Source organism: Salvelinus fontinalis, chromosome 11 (assembly GCF_029448725.1).
Source record: "Salvelinus fontinalis isolate EN_2023a chromosome 11, ASM2944872v1, whole genome shotgun sequence".
Classification (NCBI taxonomy): Eukaryota; Metazoa; Chordata; class Actinopteri; order Salmoniformes; family Salmonidae; genus Salvelinus; species Salvelinus fontinalis.
Genome location: NC_074675.1, coordinates 57,038,591 through 57,057,943, shown reverse-complemented (window position 1 = coordinate 57,057,943; position 19,353 = coordinate 57,038,591). Strand labels below are relative to the sequence as shown.

The following is a 19,353-nucleotide window of genomic DNA, read 5'->3' as shown; positions in this document are numbered from 1 at the left end:
ATCTCCTCCCCTCCCCTCTCATCTCCTCTCCTCCCTCTTCCTGACCCTTTCCCCTCCCATCTCTCTCCTCCCATCTCCTCCCCTCCCCCTGACCCTTCCCATCTCCTCTCCTCCCCCTGACCCTTCCCCCTCCCATCTCCTCTTCCTGACCCCTCCCCTCCCAGACCCTTCCCCCTCCCATCTCCTCTCCTCCCCTCCCCCCTTCCTGACCCTTCCCCCTCCATCTCCTCTCCTCCCCTCCCCCCTTCCTGACCCTTCCCACTCCCATCTCCTCTCCTCCCCTCTTCCTGACCCTTCCCCCTCCCATCTCCTCCCTCCCTCTTCCTGACCCTTCCCCCTCCCATCTCCTCCCCTCCCCTCTTCCTGACCCTTTCTCCTCCCATCTCCTCCCCTCCCTCCATCTCCTCCCCTCCCCTCCCCTCTTCCTGACCCTTCCCCCTCCCATCTCCTCCCCTCCCCTCCCCCCTTCCTGACCCTTCCCCCCTCCCATCTCCTCTCCTCCCCTCCCCTCTTCCCTCCCATCTCCTCCCCTCTTCCCTCCCATCTCCATCCCCTCCCCTCCCCCCTTCCTGACCCTTCCCCCTCCACTCTCACTCACCTCCCCTCTTCCTGACCCTTCCCCCTCCCATCTCCTCCCCTCCCCTACTTCCTGACCCTTCCCCCTCCCATATCCTCCCCTCCCCTCCCCCCTTCCTGACTCTTCCCCCTCCCATCTCCTCTCATTCCCCCTTCCTCACCCTTCCATCTCCTCCCCTCCCCTCTTCCTGACCCTTTCTCATCTCATCCCTCCACCCCAATCCCCTCCTCATGGTCCCTCCACCTCCCTTTCCTTCCCCTCTCCTCCCCTCTCCTCTCCAGTGGCGGTTCTAGACCATTTCAACTGGGGGGGGGCCAAGCTGGGGCCAGTTGTACTGTTAGAGGGGCCAGTTACATGAAATGTTACTGTTGTCATATCGTTTTCTTTACTGCATTGTAGGCATTAGCAGGCAAAAGACCATGTTCACAATCATCATTGTTGCCAATGTCTATTAACGGATGTAAAAAAGAACGATAGCAAAAATGTGTTATGTAAAAATGATTTCATACTCCACATTTAGGGGGGGCCACAAGGGGGTCCAAAATTGTTGTCACAGGGGCACTGTCCCCCCCTGCCCCCCCCAGAACCTCTAGTGCTCCTCTCGTTATAATTTGCTCTCGGTCACCATGTCTTTCTGTTGCGTCTCCGTGTCTGCCTCCAAGTCACCTGACCAGGGAGATCAATAGACATGTCAATCAAACTGACAATAACTCACAACAAGGGGTTTGGGGCTGATGAGGAGTGGGAGTTGAAGAGGAGTGGGAGGGGTTTGGGGCTGATGAGGAGTGGGAGTTGAAGAGGAGTGGGAGGGGTGGGGGTTGAAGAGGAGTGGGGGGGTGGGGGTTGAAGAGGAGTGGGGGGGTGGGGGTTGAAGAGGAGTGGGAGGGGTGGGAGGGGTTAAAGAGGAGTGGGAGGGGTTGAAGAGGAGTGGGAGGGTTGAAGAGGAGTGGGAGGGGTTGAAGAGGAGTGGGAGGGGTTGAAGAGGAGTGGGAGGGGTTGATGAGGAGTGGGAGGGGTTGAAGAGGAATGTGAGGGGTTGAAGAGGAGTGGGAGGGGTTGAAGAGGAGTGGGAGGGGTGGGGGTTGAAGAGGAGTGGGAGGGGTGGGGGTTGAAGAGGAGTGGGAGGGGTGGGGGTTGAAGAGGAGTGGGAGTTGAAGAGGAGTGGGAGGGGTGGGGGTTGAAGAGGAGTGGGAGGGGTGGGGGTTGAAGAGGAGTGGGAGGGGTGGGGGTTGAAGAGGAGTGGGAGGGGTGGGGGTTGAAGAGGAGTGGGAGGGGTGGGGGTTGAAGAGGAGTGGGAGGGGTGGGGGTTGAAGAGGAGTGGGAGGGGTGGGAGTTGAAGGGGAGTGGGAGGGGTGGGGGTTGAAGAGGAGTGGGAGGGGTGGGGGTTGAAGAGGAGTGGGTGGGGGTTGAAGAGGAGTGGGAGGGGGTTGAAGAGGAGTGGGAGGGGGTTGAAGAAGAGTGGGAGGGGTTGAAGAAGAGTGGGAGGGGTGGGAGGGGTTGAAGAGGAGTGGGAGGGGTGGGAGGGGTTGAAGAGGAGTGGGAGGGGTGGGGGTTGAAGAGGAGTAGGAGGGGTGGGGGTTGAAGAGGAGTAGGAGGGGTGGGGGTTGAAGAGGAGTAGGAGGGGTGGGGGTTGAAGAGGAGTGGGAGGGGTGGGAGTTGAAGAGGAGTGGGAGGGGTTGAAGAGGAGTGGGAGGGGTTGAAGAGGAGTGGGTGGGGGTTGAAGAGGAGTGGGTGGGGGTTGAAGAGGAGTGGGTGGGGTTGAAGAGGAGTGGGTGGGGGTTGAAGAGGAGTGGGTGGGGGTTGAAGAGGAGTGGGTGGGGGTTGAAGAGGAGTGGGTGGGGGTTGAAGAGGAGTGGGTGGGGGTTGAAGAGGAGTGGGTGGGGGTTGAAGAGGAGTGGGTGGGGGTTGAAGAGGAGTGGGTGGGGGTTGAAGAGGAGTGGGAGGGGTTGAAGAGGAATGTGAGGGGTTGAAGAGGAGTGGGAGGGGTTGAAGAGGAGTGGGAGGGGTTGAAGAGGAGTGGGAGGGGTTGAAGAGGAGTGGGAGGGGTTGAAGAGGAGTGGGAGGGGTTGAAGAGGAGTGGGAGTTGAAGAGGAGTGGGAGGGGTGGGGGTTGAAGAGGAGTGGGAGGGGTGGGGGTTGAAGAGGAGTGGGAGTTGAAGAGGAGTGGGAGGGGTGGGGGGGGTGGGGGTTGATGATGGGTGGGGGTTGAAGAGGAGTGGGAGGGGTGGGAGGGGTTGAAGAGGAGTGGGAGGGGTGGGGGTTGAAGAGGAGTAGGAGGGGTGGGGTTGAAGAGGAGTGGGAGGGGTGGGAGTTGAAGAGGAGTGGGAGGGGTTGAAGAGGAGTTGGGAGGGGTTGAAGAGGAGTGGGAGGGGTTGAAGAGGAGTGGGAGGGAGGGTTGAAGAGGAATGTGAGGGGTTGAAGAGGAGTGGGAGGGGTTGAAGAGGAGTGGGAGGGGTTGAAGAGGAGTGGGAGGGGTTGAAGAGGAGTGGGAGGGGTTGAAGAGGAGTGGGAGGGGTTGAAGAGGAGTGGGAGGGGTTGAAGAGGAGTGGGAGTTGAAGAGGAGTGGGAGGGGGGTGGGGGTTGAAGAGGAGTGGGAGGGGTGGGGGTTGAAGAGGAGTGGGAGTTTGAAGAGGAGTGGGAGGGGTGGGGGTTGAAGAGGAGTGGGTGGGGGTTGAAGAGGAGTGGGTGGGGGTTTGAAGAGGAGTGGGGTGGGGGTTGAAGAGGAGTGGGAGGGGGTTTGAAGAGGAGTGGGAGGTGGTGGGAGGGGTTGAAGAGGAGTGGGAGGGGTGGGGGTTGAAGAGGAGTAGGAGGGGTGGGGGTTGAAGAGGAGTGGGAGGGGTGGGAGTTGAAGAGGAGTGGGAGGGGTTGAAGAGGAGTGGAGGGGGTTGAAGAGGAGTGGGAGGGGTTGAAGAGGAGTGGGAGGGGTTGAAGAGGAGTGTGAGGGGTTGAAGAGGAGTGGGAGGGGTTGAAGAGGAGTGGGAGGGGTTGAAGAGGAGTGGGAGGGGGTGAAGAGGAGTGGGAGGGGTTGAAGAGGAGGTGGGAGTTGAAGAGGAGTGGGGAGGGGTGGGGGTTGAAGAGGAGTGGGAGTTGAAGAGGAGTGGGAGGGGTGGGGGTTGAAGAGGAGTGGGAGGGGTGGGGGTTGAAGAGGAGTGGGGAGTTGAAGAGGAGTGGGAGGGGTGGGGGTTGAAGAGGAGTGGGAGGGGTGGGGGTTGAAGAGGAGTGGGAGGGGTGGGGGTTGAAGAGGAGTGGGAGGGGTGGGGGTTGAAGAGGAGGTGGGGGTTGAAGAGGAGTGGGAGGGGTGGGGGTTGAAGAGGAGTGGGAGGGGTGGGGGTTGAAGAGGAGTGGGGGTTGAAGAGGAGTGGGGGTTGAAGAGGAGTGGGAGGGGTGGGGGTTGATGAGGAGTGGGAGGGGTGGGGGTTGATGAGGAGTGGGAGGGGTGGGGGTTGAAGAGGAGTGGGAGGGGTGGGGGTTGAAGAGGAGTGGGAGGGGTGGGAGTTGAAGGGGAGTGGGAGGGGTGGGGGTTGAAGAGGAGTGGGAGGGGTGGGGGTTGAAGAGGAGTGGGTGGGGGTTGAAGAGGAGTGGGTGGGGGTTGAAGAGGAGTGGGAGGGGGTTGAAGAGGAGTGGGAGGGGGTTGAAGAGGAGTGGGAGGGGGTTGAAGAAGAGTGGGAGGGGGTTGAAGAAGAGTGGGAGGGGTGGGAGGGGTTGAAGAGGAGTGGGAGGGGTTGAAGAGGAGTGGGAGGGGTGGGGGTTGAAGAGGAGTGGGAGGGGTGGGGGTTGAAGAGGAGTGGGAGGGGTGGGGGTTGAAGAGGAGTGGGAGGGGTGGGGGTTGAAGAGGAGTGGGAGGGGTGGGGGTTGAAAAGGAGTAGGAGGGGTGGTGGTTGAAGAGGAGTGGGAGGGGTTGAAGAGGAGTGGGAGGGGTTGAAGAGGAGTGGGAGGAGTGGGAGGGGTTGAAGAGGAGTGGGAGGGGTTGAAGAGGAGTGGGAGGGGTTGAAGAGGAGTGGGAGGGGTTGAAGAGGAGTGGGAGGGGTTGAAGAGGAGTGGGAGGGGTTGAAGAGGAGTGGGAGGGGTTGAAGAGGAGTGGGAGGGGTTGAAGAGGAGTGGGAGGGTTGAAGAGGAGTGGGAGGGGTTGAAGAGGAGTGGGAGGGGTTGAAGAGGAGTGGGGAGGGGTTTGAAGAGGAGTGGGAGGGGTGGGGTTGAAGAGGAGTGGGAGGGTTGAAGAGGAGTGGGAGGGTTGAAGAGGAGTGGGAGGGGTGGGGGTTGAAGAGGAGTGGGAGGGGTGGGGGTTGAAGAGGAGTGGGTGGGGTGGGGGTTGAAGAGGAGTTGGTGGGGTGGGGGTTGATGAGGAGTGGGAGGGGTGGGGGTTGAAGAGGAGTGGGAGGGGTGGGGGTTGAAGAGGATTGGGTGGGGTGGGGGTTGATGAGGGGTGGGGGGGTGGGGGTTGAAGAGGAGTTGGTGGGGTGGGGGTTGATGAGGAGTGGGAGGGGTGGGGGTTGAAGAGGAGTGGGAGGGGTTGAAGAGGAGTGGGAGGGGTTGAAGAGGAGTGGGAGGGGTTGAAGAGGAGTGGGAGGGGTGGGGGTTGAAGAGGAGTGGGAGTTGAAGAGGAGTGGAGTGGTGGGGGTTGAAGAGGAGTGGGAGGGGTGGGGGTTGATGAGGAGTGGGAGGGGTGGGGGTTGAAGAGGAGTGGGAGGGGTGGGGGTTGAAGAGGAGTGGGAGGGGTGGGGGTTGAAGAGGAGTGGGAGGGGTGGGGGTTGATGAGGAGTGGGAGGGGGTTGAAGAGGAGTGGGAGGGGGTTGAAGAGGAGTGGGAGGGGGTTGAAGAGGAGTGGGAGGGGGTTGAAGAAGAGTGGGAGGGGTTGAAGAGGAGTGGGAGGGGTGGGAGGGGTTGAAGAGGAGTGGGTGGGGTGGGGGTTGAAGAGGAGTTGGTGGGGTGGGGGTTGATGAGGTGTGGGTGGGGTGGGGGTTGAAGAGGAGTGGGTGGGGTGGGGGTTGATGAGGGGTGGGGGTTGAAGAGGAGTTGGTGGGGTGGGGGTTGATGAGGAGTGGGAGGGGTGGTGGTTGAAGAGGAGTGGGAGGGGTTGAAGAGGAGTGGGAGGGGTTGAAGAGGAGTGGGAGGAGTGGGAGGGGTTGAAGAGGAGTGGGAGGGGTTGAAGAGGAGTGGGAGGGGTTGAAGAGGAGTGGGAGGGGTTGAAGAGGAGTGGGAGGGGTTGAAGAGGAGTGGGAGGGGTTGAAGAGGAGTGGGAGGGGTTGAAGAGGAGTGGGAGGGGTTGAAGAGGAGTGGGTGGGGTGGGGGTTGAAGAGGAGTTGGTGGGGTGGGGGTTGATGAGGAGTGGGAGGGGTGGGGGTTGAAGAGGAGTGGGAGGGGTGGGGGTTGAAGAGGATTGGGTGGGGTGGGGGTTGATGAGGGGTGGGGGGGTGGGGGTTGAAGAGGAGTTGGTGGGGTGGGGGTTGATGAGGAGTGGGAGGGGTGGGGGTTGAAGAGGAGTGGGAGGGGTTGAAGAGGAGTGGGAGGGGTTGAAGAGGAGTGGGAGGGGTTGAAGAGGAGTGGGAGGGGTGGGGGTTGAAGAGGAGTGGGAGTTGAAGAGGAGTGGGAGTGGTGGGGGTTGAAGAGGAGTGGGAGGGGTGGGGGTTGATGAGGAGTGGGAGGGGTGGGGGTTGAAGAGGAGTGGGAGGGGTGGGGGTTGAAGAGGAGTGGGAGGGGTGGGGGTTGAAGAGGAGTGGGAGGGGTGGGGGTTGATGAGGAGTGGGAGGGGGGTTGAAGAGGAGTGGGAGGGGGGTTGAAGAGGAGTGGGAGGGGGTTGAAGAGGAGTGGGAGGGGGTTGAAGAGGAGTGGGAGGGGGTTGAAGAGGAGTGGGAGGGGTTGAAGAGGAGTGGGAGGGGTTGAAGAGGAGTGGGAGGGGTGGGAGGGGTTGAAGAGGAGTGGGAGGGGTGGGAGGGGTTGAAGAGGAGTGGGAGGGGTGGGAGGGGTTGAAGAGGAGTGGGAGGGGTTGAAGAGGAGTTGGTGGGGTGGGGGTTGATGAGGAGTGGGAGGGGTGGGGTTGAAGAGGAGTGGGAGGGGTTGAAGAGGAGTGGGAGGGGTTGAAGAGGAGTGGGAGGGGGTTGAAGAGGAGTGGGAGGGGTTGAAGAGGAGTGGGAGGGGTTGAAGAGGAGTGGGAGGGGTTGAAGAGGAGTGGGAGGGGTTGAAGAGGAGTGGGAGGGGTTGAAGAGGAGTGGGAGGGGTTGAAGAGGAGTGGGAGGGGTTGAAGAGGAGTGGGAGGGGTGGGAGGGGTTGAAGAGGAGTGGGAGGGGTTGAAGAGGAGTGGGAGGGGTTGAAGAGGAGTGGGAGGGGTGGGAGGGGTTGAAGAGGAGTGGGAGGGGTGGGGGTTGATGAGGAGTGGGAGGGGTTGAATAGGAGTGGGAGGGGTTGAAGAGGAGTGGGAGGGGTTGAAGAGGAGTGGGACGGGGTTGAAGAGGAGTGGGAGGGGTGGGGTTGAAGAGGAGTGGGAGGGGTGGGGGTTGAAGAGGAGTGGGAGGGGTGGGGGTTGAAGAGGAGTGGGAGGGGTTGAAGAGGAGTGGGAGGGGGTTGATGAGGAGTGGGAGGGGTGGGGGTTGATGAGGAGTGGGAGGGGTGGGGGTTGATGAGGAGTGGGAGGGGTGGGGGTTGAAGAGGAGTGGGAGGGGTGGGGGTTGAAGAGGAGTGGGAGGGGTGGGGGTTGAAGAGGAGTGGGAGGGGTGGGAGTGTAAGAGGAGTGGGAGGGGTGGGGGTTGAAGAGGAGTGGGAGGGGTGGGGGTTGAAGAGGAGTGGGAGGGGTTGAATAGGAGTGGGAGGGGTTGAAGAGGAGTGGGAGGGGTTGAAGAGGAGTGGGAGGGGTTGAAGAGGAGTGGGAGGGGTTGAAGAGGAGTGGGAGGGGTTGAAGAGGAGTGGGAGGGGTGGGGGTTGAAGAGGAGTGGGAGGGGTGGGGGTTGAAGAGGAGTGGGAGGGGTGGGGGTTGAAGAGGAGTGGGAGGGGTTGAAGAGGAGTGGGAGGGGGTTGATGAGGAGTGGGAGGGGTGGGGGTTGATGAGGAGTGGGAGGGGTGGGGGTTGATGAGGAGTGGGAGGGGTGGGGGTTGAAGAGGAGTGGGAGGGGTGGGGGTTGAAGAGGAGTGGGAGGGGTGGGGGTTGAAGAGGAGTGGGAGGGGTGGGAGTGTAAGAGGAGTGGGAGGGGTTGAAGAGGAGTGGGAGGGGTGGGGGTTGAAGAGGAGTGGGAGGGGTGGGGGTTGAAGAGGAGTGGGTGGGGTGGGGGTTGATGAGGGGTGGGGGTTGAAGAGGAGTGGGAGGGGTTGAAGAGGAGTGGGAGGGGTGGGGGTTGAAGAGGAGTGGGAGGGGTGGGAGTGTAAGAGGAGTGGGAGGGGTTGAAGAGGAGTGGGAGGGGTGGGGGTTGAAGAGGAGTGGGAGGGGTGGGGGTTGAAGAGGAGTGGGTGGGGTGGGGGTTGATGAGGGGTGGGGGTTGAAGAGGAGTGGGAGGGGTTGAAGAGGAGTGGGAGGGGTGGGGGTTGAAGAGGAGTGGGAGGGGTGGGGGTTGAAGAGGAGTGGGTGGGGTGGGGGTTGATGAGGGGTGGGGGTTGAAGAGGAGTGGGAGGGGTTGAAGAGGAGTGGGAGGGGTGGGGGTTGAAGAGGAGTGGGAGGGGTGGGGGTTGAAGAGGAGTGGGAGGGGTGGGGGTTGAAGAGGAGTGGGTGGGTTGGGTTTTGATGAGGGGTGGGGGTGGATGAGGAGTGGGTGGGGTGGGGGTTGAAGAGGGGTGGGGGTTGAAGAGGAGTGGGAGGGGTGGGGGTTGAAGAGGAGTGGGTAGGGTGGGGGTTGATGAGGGGTGGGGGTTGATGAGTGGTGGGGGGGTGGGGGTTGAAGAGGAGTTGGTGGGGTGGGGGTTGATGAGGAGTGGGAGGGGTGGGGGTTGAAGAGGAGTGGGAGGGGTTGAAGAGGAGTGGGAGGGGTGGGGGTTGATGAGGAGTGGGAGGGGTGGGGGTTGAAGAGGAGTGGGTGGGGTGGGGGTTGAAGAGGAGTGGGTGGGGTGGGGGTTGATGCGGGGTGGGGGTTGATGAGGTGTGGGAGGGGTGGGGGTTGAAGAGGAGTGGGAGGGGTGGGGGTTGAAGAGGAGTGGGAGGGGTGTTGGTTGAAGAGGAGTGGGAGGGGTGGGGGTTGAAGAGGAGTGGGATGGGAGGGGGTTGAAGAGGAGTGGGAGGGGGTTGAAGAGGAGTGGGAGGGGTGGGGGTTGAAGAGGAGTGGGAGGGGTGGGGGTTGAAGAGGAGTGGGAGGGGTGGGGGTTGAAGAGGAGTGGGAGGGGTGGGGGTTGAAGAGGAGTGGGAGGGGTGGGGGCTGATGAGGGGTGGGAGGGGTGGGGGCTGATGAGGAGTGGGAGGGGTGGGGGTTGATGAGGAGTGGGAGGGGTGGGGGTTGATGAGGAGTGGGAGGGGTGGGGGTTGAAGAGGAGTGGGAGGGGTGGGGGTTGATGAGGAGTGGGAGGGGTGGGGGTTGAAGAGGAGTGGGAGGGGTTGAAGAGGAGTGGGAGGGGTGGGGGTGGAAGAGGAGTGGGGGGGTGGGGGTTGAAGAGGAGTGGGAGGGGTTGAAGAGGAGTGGGAGGGGGTTGAAGAGGAGTGGGAGGGGGTTGAAGAGGAGTGGGAGGGGGTTGAAGAGGAGTGGGAGGGGTTGAAGAGGAGTGGGAGGGGTTGAAGAGGAGTGGGAGGGGTGGGGGTTGATGAGGGGTGGGGGTTGATGAGGGGTGGCGATCATCACCCACTATCGAGATATAATGACTCCACTAGTCTAACATCACCCACTATAGAGATATACTGACTAACATCACCCACTATAGAGATATACTGACTAACATCACCCACTATAGAGATATACTGACTCCACTAGACTAACAGAAGGAGACACAACGAGTGTGTTTAGGGTTAGAGAATGACAGTCGGTTCAACCAACATTAACACTATGCAGGTGTCCCTAATGGAACCATTTTTCCTGTGTGCCCTGGTCAAAAGTAGTGCACTACATCTAGTACAGGGTGCCACTCGGGACTCATAGGCTGTGTGCTGAAGACACTGGTTCTGGATTGGACAGGTCATAGCTACAGGCTGTGTGCTGAAGACACCGGTTCTGGATTGGACAGGTCATAGCTACAGGCTGTGTCCCTGTTGCAATACACACTTATGTTTTAAGGTGTGTTTGTGAGATCATACCTACTTTGCCTGGCTGCTTAAGTGTGTGTTTCGGTGTCTACACTCGTGTGTGTGTGTGTGTGTGTGTGTGTGTGTGTGTGTGTGTGTGTGTGTGTGTGTGTGTGTGTGTGTGTGTGTGTGTGTGTGTGTGTGTGTGTGTGTGTGTGTGTGTGTGTGTCTGGTCAGCAGTCTGGCTGCTTAAGTGTGTGTTTCGGTGTCTACACTCGTGTGTGCGCACCCTCACCCTCTTTCCTGTCTGCGTGTGTGTCCTCCGTGTGTCTAGTCAGCAGTCTGGGCCCTGCCAGGCCGATCCCCAGGGCTCCGATAGGTGCTGTAGTGAGGATGGCCAGAACCGCCACAGTCAGAACATCCAGACCGTACTTCACCAGAACCTCATCCCCTGACACACGGGCCATGTCCAGGGCTTTAGAACCTATCGCTGCCTAGAACCAAACAGAACCAGTTAGAATGATTTGATATCTAGAACCAAATACCCCTCTACATGGGCCATGTCCAGGGCTTTAGAACCTATCGCTGCCTAGAACCAAACAGAACCAGTTAGAATGATTTGATATCTAGAACCAAATACCCCTCTACACGGGCCATGTCCAGGGCTTTAGAACCTATCGCTGCCTAGAACCCAACAGAACCAGTTCGAACAGTTTAGATACCCAGATCTAGAACCAAATACCCCTCTACACGGGCCATGTCCAGGGCTGTAGAACCTATCGCTGCCTAGAACCCAACAGAACCAGTTCGAACGGTTTAGATACCCAGATCTAGAACCAAATACCCCTCTACACGGGTCCAGGGCTGTAGAAGGGTACCAAAACATTTATGCAGCATTGAAGGTCCCCAAGAACAGTGGCCTCCATCATTCTTAAATGTAAGAATTTTGGAACCACCAAGACTCTTCCTAGAGCCGCCCGGCCAAACTGAGTAATCGGGAGAGAATAGCCTTGGTCAGGGAGGTGAACTAGAACCTGATGGTCGTTCTGACAGAGCTCCAAAGTTCCTCTTTGGAGATGGGAGAACCTTCCAGAAGGACAACCATCTCTGCAGCACTCCACCAATCAGGCCTTTATGGTAGAGTGGCCAGACGGAAGCCACTCCTCAGTAAAAGGCACATGACAGTCACTTGTTTGCCAAAAGGCACATAAAGGACTCTCAGATCATGAGAAACAAGATTCTCTGGTCTGAAGAAACCAAAATTGAACTCTTTGGCCTGAATGCCAAGCATGACGTCTGGAGGAAACATGACACCATCCCTAAGGTGAAGCATGGTGGTGGCAGCATCATGCTGTGGGAATGTTTTTCAGTCGCAGAGACTGGGAGACTAGTCAGGATCGAGGGAAAGTTGAACAGAGCAAAGTACAGAGAGATCCTTGATGAAAACCTGTTCTAGAGTGCTCAGGGCCTCAGACTGGGGCGAAGGTTCACCTTCCGACAGGACACCGATCCTAAGCACACAGCCAAGATAACACAGGAGTGGCTTCGGGACAAGTCTCTGAATGTCCTTGAGAAGCCCAGCCAGAGCCTGGACTTGAACCCGATCCAACATCTCTGGAGAGACCTGAAAATAGCTGTGCATTGACGCTCTCCATCCAACCTGACAGAGCTTGAGAGGATCTGCAGAGAAGAATGGGAGAAACTCCCCAAATACAGGTGTGCCAAGCATCTAGCGTCATACCCAAGAAGACGTGAGGCTGTAATCACTGCCAAAGTTGCTTCAACAAAGGGTCCAAATACTTATGTAAATGTGATATTTCATTTAAAAAAAAATTTTTAAATTGCAAATTATGGGGTATTGTGTGTAAATTGATGAGGTAAAAAAACTATTTAATCCATTTTAGAATAAGGCTGTAAAGTAACAAAATGTGGGAAAAGTCAAGGGGTTTGAATACTTTCTGACAGCACTGTATATACTAAAGTACGTGGACACCCGTTCAAATCTGTGGAATCGACTATTTCAGCCACACCCATTGCTGACAGGGGTATAAAATCGAGCACACAGCCATGCAATCTCCATAGACAAAAATTGTCTGTAGTGACTTTCAACTTGACTCAGTGACTTTCAACTTGACAACTTGACAAACTGTAGGATGACACCTGTGACACACGCCTCTGTGAAGAGGGAACGCAACACCCTGCTGCAACTCAACTCCCCGTGAAGCGAAAGAGGTATGAACTGTAGGTGTGAGAAAGGACGACAAAAGGCCGAACTGACCGTTTACTAGGATTTATTTCCTTTACACGGTAATATGGGGAAAAGGGGCTAGACGGAACCAAAGAAAGTAAATATCAAAGCTCCCCCTCTCCTATCTAACCTGCCTACCCACTTAACTAACTTAGCACCACCTGGTGCCCTAACCAAAATACAGGGGGTGGTCCGCCCAGGTCTTACCTAGTGTGCCTAGACAGTAAATATACTACGGGTATATGTATGCCCGCGGGCCTCTTGCCTAAGCACTCCCTAGGTGCCTTCCCCTTCCCCCCTGGGAACAAATGAAACAGAATAATTACTAACAATTTCACAAACACTCAGAAACACAGGACATCAATGAGGCTCTGTCTGACTGAGCAACAAACTCACACAGAATATACCAACTGCGCCCAGCAACAACTAACACAGTAAATTACCCCAAAGCCATCAGCCTCCTCTCTCAGCAAATATCTCTCTCACAATCAAACTCTCTGCATTCCTCAGCCTTCAATGATCTCAGCCTGCCTATCATCTCTCTCTCAACAACAGAACACTGGCTTTTATAGCTTCAGGTGGCAATGGTGATTAGAAACAGCTGTATTTTGACGAGGGGGCGGGGTCAGCTCTCCAATTATCAATGGGTGCCGACCAATCAGCTGCCTGGGGAGAACTTCAGGAAGCCATCTCCTGAAACACACACACTCAAATACAAACTAACACACAGAAACTGGGGAACGTAACACCACCTTTTCAACAAGTCAGTTCGTCAAATTTCTGCCCTGCTAGAGTTGCCCTAGGTCAACCGTAAGGTTTGTTATTGTGAAGTGGAAATGTCTAAGAGTTACAATGGCTCAACCGCAAAGTGATCGGCCACACAAGCTCAAAGAATGGGACCGCCGAATGTTGAGGCGCGTAGTCCTCGGTTGCAACAACGAGTCCCAAACTGCCTCGTGAAGCAAAGTCAGCACAAGAACTGTTCGTCGGGGTTTCCACGGCTGAGCTGACGCACACAAGCCTGAGATCACCATACGCAATGCCAAGCGTCGGCTGGAGTGGTGTAAAGCTCACCACCATTGGACCCTGGAGCCGGGGAAATAAGTTATCTGGAGTGATGAATCACGCTTCACCATCTGGCAGTCCAATGCACTAATCTAGGTTTGGCAGATTCAGAATCTCCGGGAGAACGCTACCTGCCTGAATGCATAGTGCCAACTGTAAAGTTTGGTGGAGGAGGAATAATGGTCTGGGGCTGGTTTTCATGGTTCGGGCCCCTTAGTTCCAGTGAAGGGGAATCTTAACGCCACAGCATAACAATGACCTTCTAGATGATTCTGTGCTTCCAACCTTGTTGCAACAGTTTGGAGAAGGCCCTTTCCTGTTTCAACATGACAATGCCGCCGTGCACAAAGAGAGGTCCATACAGAAATGGTTTGTCGAGATCGGTGTGAAAGAACTTGACTGGCCTGCACAGAGCATTGACCTCAACCCCATCGAACACCTTTGGGATGATTTGGAACTCTGACTGCGAGCCTAATAGCCCAACATCAATGTCCGACCTCACTAATGCTCCAACATGCCTTTGTAGAAGAATGGATGCTGTTAAAGCAGCAAGGCGGCGGCGGGGGGGGGGGGGGGGGGGGGGGGGGGAGGAGCATCTCCATATTAATGCCCGTGCGGATTAGAATGAGATGTAACAATAACTAGGACTGACAGAGAGTAAACAGTAGCAGCAGCGTATGTGATGAGTCAAATAAGTAAGTGCCAAAAGGGTGACTGCAGATAGTCCGGGTAGGGTATTTGGTTAACTATTTAACTCACTATTTAGAGGTATTTTAAGACTGTTCGTGGATGTGGCCTGTTGTGGTCCTCTAGTGGGCAGAAGGTGTACAGGATAGTGGCCTGTTTTGGCCCTCTAGTGGGCAGATGGTGTACAGGATAGTGGCCTGTTGTGGCCCTCTAGTGGGCAGATGGTGTACAGGATAGTGGCCTGTTGTGGCCCTCTAGTGGGCAGATGGTGTACAGGATAGTGGCCTGTTGTGGCCCTCTAGTGGGCAGATCGTGTACAGGATAGTGGCCTGTTGTGGCCCTCTAGTGGGCAGATGGTGTACAGGATAGTGGCCTGTTGTGGCCCTCTAGTGGGCAGATGGTGTACAGGATAGTGGCCTGTTGTGGCCCTCTAGTGGGCAGATGGTGTACAGGATAGTGGCCTGTTGTGGCCCTCTAGTGGGCAGATGGTGTACAGGATAGTGGCCTGTTGTGGCCCTCTAGTGGGCAGATGGTGTACAGGATAGTGGCCTGTTGTGGCCCTCTAGTGGGCAGATGGTGTACAGGATAGTGGACTGTTGTGGCCCTCTAGTGGGCAGATGGTGTACAGGATAGTGGCCTGTTGTGGCCCTCTAGTGGGCAGATGGTGTTCAGGATAGTGGCCTGTTGTGGCCCTCTAGTGGGCAGATGGTGTACAGGATAGTGGCCTGTTGTGGCCCTCTAGTGGGCAGATGGTGTACAGGATAGTGGCCTGTTGTGGTCCTCTAGTGGGCAGATGGTGTACAGGATAGTGGCCTGTTGTGGCCCTCTAGTGGGCAGATGGTGTACAGGATAGTGGCCTGTTGTGGCCCTCTAGTGGGCAGATGGTGTACAGGATAGTGGCCTGTTGTGGCCCTCTAGTGGGCAGATGGTGAACAGGATAGTGGCCTGTTGTGGCCCTCTAGTGCGCAGATTGTGTACAGGGATGTGGCCTGTTGTGGCCCTCTAGTGGGCAGATGGTGTACAGGATAGTGGCCTCTTGTGGTCCTCTAGTGGGCAGATGGTGTACAGGATAGTGGCCTGTTGTGGCCCTCTAGTGGGCAGATGGTGTACAGGGATGTGGCCTGTTGTGGCCCTCTAGTGGGCAGATGGTGTACAGGATAGTGGCCTGTTGTGGCCCTCTAGTGGGCAGATGGTGTACAGGATAGTGGCCTCTTGTGGTCCTCTAGTGGGCAGATGGTGTTCAGGATAGTGGCCTGTTGTGGCCCTCTAGTGGGCAGATGGTGTACAGGATAGTGGCCTGTTGTGGCCCTCTAGTGGGCAGATGGTGTACAGGATAGTGGCCTGTTGTGGTCCTCTAGTGGGCAGATGGTGTACAGGATAGTGGCCTGTTGTGGCCCTCTAGTGGGCAGAAGGTGTACAGGATAGTGGCCTGTTTTGGACCTCTAGTGGGCAGATGGTGTACAGGGATGTGGCCTGTTGTGGCCCTCTAGTGGGCAGATGGTGTACAGGATAGTGGCCTGTTGTGGCCCTCTAGTGGGCAGATGGTGTTCAGGATAGTGGCCTGTTGTGGCCCTCTAGTGGGCAGATTGTGTACAGGGATGTGGCCTGTTGTGGCCCTCTAGTGGGCAGATGGTGTACAGGATAGTGGCCTGTTGTGTCCCTCTAGTGGGCAGATGGTGTACAGGATAGTGGCCTGTTGTGGCCCTCTAGTGGGCAGATGGTGTACATTATAGTGGCCTGTTGTGGCCCTCTAGTGGGCAGATGGTGTACAGGGATGTGGCCTGTTGTGGCCCTCTAGTGGGCAGATGGTGTACAGGATAGTGGCCTGTTGTGGCCCTCTAGTGGGCAGATGGTGTACAGGATAGTGGCCTCTTGTGGTCCTCTAGTGGGCAGATGGTGTTCAGGATAGTGGCCTGTTGTGGCCCTCTAGTGGGCAGATGGTGTACAGGATAGTGGCCTGTTGTGGCCCTCTAGTGGGCAGATGGTGTACAGGATAGTGGCCTGTTGTGGTCCTCTAGTGGGCAGATGGTGTAGAGGATAGTGGCCTGTTGTGGCCCTCTAGTGGGCAGATGGTGTACAGGATAGTGGCCTGTTGTGGTCCTCTAGTGGGCAGAAGGTGTACAGGATAGTGGCCTGTTTTGGACCTCTAGTGGGCAGAAGGTGTACAGGGATGTGGCCTGTTGTGGCCCTCTAGTGGGCAGATGGTGTACAGGATAGTGGCCTGTTGTGTCCTTCTAGTGGGCAGATGGTGTACAGGATTGTGGCCTGTTGTGGCCCTCTAGTGGGCAGATGGTGTACAGGATAGTGGCCTGTTGAGTCCTTCTAGTGGGCAGATGGTGTACAGGATAGTGGCCTGTTGTGGCCCTCTAGTGGGCAGATGGTGTACAGGATAGTGGCCTGTTGTGGCCCTCTAGTGGGCAGATGGTGTACAGGATAGTGGCCTGTTGTGTCCTTCTAGTGGGCAGATGGTGTACAGGATAGTGGCCTGTTGTGGCCCTCTAGTGGGCAGAAGGTGTACAGGATAGTGGCCTGTTTTGGACCTCTAGTGGGCAGATGGTGTTCAGGGATGTGGCCTGTTGTGGCCCTCTAGTGGGCAGATGGTGTACAGGATAGTGGCCTGTTGTGGCCCTCTAGTGGGCAGATGGTGTACAGGATAGTGGCCTGTTGTGGCCCTCTAGTGGGCAGATGGTGTTCAGGGATGTGACCTGTTGTGTCCTTCTAGTGGGTAGATGGTGTACAGGATAGTGGCCTGTTGTGGCCCTCTAGTGGGCAGATGGTGTACAGGGATGTGGCCTGTTGTGGCCCTCTAGTGGGCAGATGGTGTACGGGGATGTGGCCTGTTGTGGCCCTCTAGTGGGCAGAAGGTGTACAGGATAGTGGCCTGTTGTGGCCCTCTAGTGGGCAGATGGTGTACAGGATAGTGGCCTGTTGTGGCCCTCTAGTGGGCAGATTGTGTACAGGATAGTGGCCTGTTGTGGCCCTCTAGTGGGCAGATGGTGTACAGGAGAGTGGCCTGTTGTGGCCCTCTAGTGGGCAGATGGTGTACAGGATAGTGGCCTGTTGTGGCCCTCTAGTGGGCAGAAGGTGTACAGGATAGTGGCCTGTTTTGGCTCTCTAGTGGGCAGATTGTGTACAGGGATGTGGCCTGTTGTGGTCCTCTAGTGGGCAGATGGTGTACAGGATAGTGGCCTGTTGTGTCCTTCTAGTGGGCAGAAGGTGTACAGGGATGTGGCCTGTTGTGGCCCTCTAGTGGGCAGATGGTGTACAGGATAGTGGCCTGTTGTGGCCCTCTAGTGGGCAGATGGTGTACAGGATAGTGGCCTGTTGTGGCCCTCTAGTGGGCAGATGGTGTACAGGGATGTGGCCTGTTGTGGCCCTCTAGTGGGCAGATGGTGTACAGGATAGTGGCCTGTTTTGGACCTCTAATGGGCAGAAGGTGTACAGAGATGTGGCCTGTTGTGGCCCTCTAGTGGGCAGATGGTGTACAGGATAGTGGCCTGTTGTGGCCCTCTAGTGGGCAGATGGTGTACAGGATAGTGGCCTGTTTTGGACCTCTAGTGGGCAGAAGGTGTACAGGGATGTGGCCTGTTGTGGCCCTCTAGTGGGCAGATGGTGTACAGGATAGTGGCCTCTTGTGGCCCTCTAGTGGGCAGATTGTGTACAGGATAGTGGCCTGTTGTGGCCCTCTAGTGGGCAGATGGTGTACAGGGATGTGGCCTGTTGTGGTCCTCTAGTGGGCAGATGGTGTACAGGATAGTGGCCTGTTGTGGCCCTCTAGTGGGCAGAAGGTGTACAGGGATGTGGCCTGTTGTGGCCCTCTAGTGGGCAGAAGGTGTACAAGATAGTGGCCTGTTGTGGCCCTCTAGTGGGCAGATGGTTTACAGGATAGTGGCCTGTTGTGGCCCTCTAGTGGGCAGATGGTGTACAGGGATGTGGCCTGTTGTGGCCCTCTAGTGGGCAGATGGTGTACAGGATAGTGGCCTGTTGTGGCCCTCTAGTGTGCAGATGGTGTACAGGATAGTGGCCTGTTGTGGCCCTCTAGTGGGCAGATGGTGTACAGGATAGTGGCCTGTTGTGGCCCTCTAGTGGGCAGATGGTGTACAGGATAGTGGCCTGTTGTGGCCCTCTAGTGGGCAGATGGTGTTCAGGGATGTGACCTGTTGTGTCCTTCTAGTGGGCAGATGGTGTACAGGATAGTGGCCTGTTGTGGCCCTCTAGTGGGCAGATGGTGTACAGGATAGTGGCCTGTTGTGGCCCTCTAGTGGGCAGATGGTGTACAGGATAGTGGCCTGTTGTGGCCCTCTAGTGGGCAGATGGTGTACAGGATAGTGGCCTGTTGTGGCCCTCTAGTGGGCAGAAGGTGTACAGGATAGTGGCCTGTTGTGGCCCTCTAGTGGGCAGATTGTGTACAGGGATGTGGCCTGTTGTGGCCCTCTAGTGGGCAGATGGTGTACAGGATAGTGGCCTGTTGTGGCCCTCTAGTGGGCAGATGGTGTACAGGATAGTGGCCTGGTGTGTCCTTCTAGTGGGCAGAAGGTGTACAGGGATGTGACCTGTTGTGGCCCTCTAGTGGGCAGATGGTGTACAGGATAGTGGCCTGTTGTGGCCCTCTAGTGGGCAGCAGCATACCACCCTGCATACCACTGCTGGCTTGCTTCTGAAGCTAAGCAGGGTTGGTCCTGGTCAGTCCCTGGATGGGAGACCAGATACTGCTGGAAGTGGTGTTGGAGGGCCAGTAGGAGGCACTCTTTCCTCTGGTCTAAAAAACATCCCAATGCCCCAGGGCAGTGATTGGGGACACTGCCCTGTGTAGGGTGCCGTCTTTTGGATGGGACGTTAAACGGGTGTCCTGACTCTCTGAGGTCACTAAAGATCCCATGGCACTTATCGTAAGAGTAGGGGTGTTAACCCCGGTGTCCTGGCTAAATTCCCAATCTGGCCCTCAAACCATCATGGTCACCTAATAATCCCCAGTTTACAATTGGCTCATTCATCCCCCTCCTCTCCCCTGTAACTATTCCCCAGGTCGTTGCTGCAAATGAGAACGTGTTCTCAGTCAACTTACCTGGTAAAATAACGGTAAAATAAAAAGAAATAAATAAATAAAATGGTGTACAGGGATGTGGCCTGTTGTGGCCCTCTAGTGGGCAGATGGTGTACAGGATAGTGGCCTGTTGTGGCCCTCTAGTGGGCAGATGGTGTACAGGGATGTGGCCTGTTTTGGCCCTCTAGTGGGCAGATGGTGTACAGGATAGTGGCCTGTTGTGGCCCTCTAGTGGGCAGATGGTGTACAGGATAGTGGCCTGTTGTGGCCCTCTAGTGGGCAGATGGTGTACAGGATAGTGGCCTGTTGTGGCCCTCTAGTGGGCAGATGGTGTACAGGATAGTGGCCTGTTTTGGCCCTCTAGTGGGCAGATGGTGTACAGGGATGTGGCATGTTGTGTCCTTCTAGTGGGCAGATGGTGCAGCAAGTTTGGCACAACAATATGACATGTTGGCATTGAATAAAACCATCTATTTTGTTGCCAATATGGTGGCCTTGAGGAGCAGAGCAGCATATATAAACAGCTTCTCTTTTCCTGTGCTGTAGTTCTAATTCACCTGTAGTTCTAATTCACCTGTAGTTCTAATAGACCTGTAGTTCTAATTCACC

At 56.7% G+C, this 19,353-nt stretch overlaps 1 protein-coding gene across 1 annotated transcript in view; it reads right to left on the bottom strand.

The window, feature by feature from the left end:
- Positions 1-856: 856 nt before the first annotated feature.
- Positions 857-19,353, bottom strand: part of LOC129864856 (sodium/hydrogen exchanger 9B2-like) — a 91,473-nt gene continuing 72,976 nt past the window's right edge. The window contains exons 11-12 of the mRNA XM_055937142.1: positions 9,996-10,194; positions 857-1,243 (exon numbers count right to left, since the gene is read on the bottom strand). Coding sequence (XP_055793117.1) covers positions 1,182-1,243; positions 9,996-10,194 — 261 coding nt within the window. The 3' untranslated portion in view covers positions 857-1,181. The remainder of the gene's footprint in view (positions 1,244-9,995; positions 10,195-19,353) is intronic.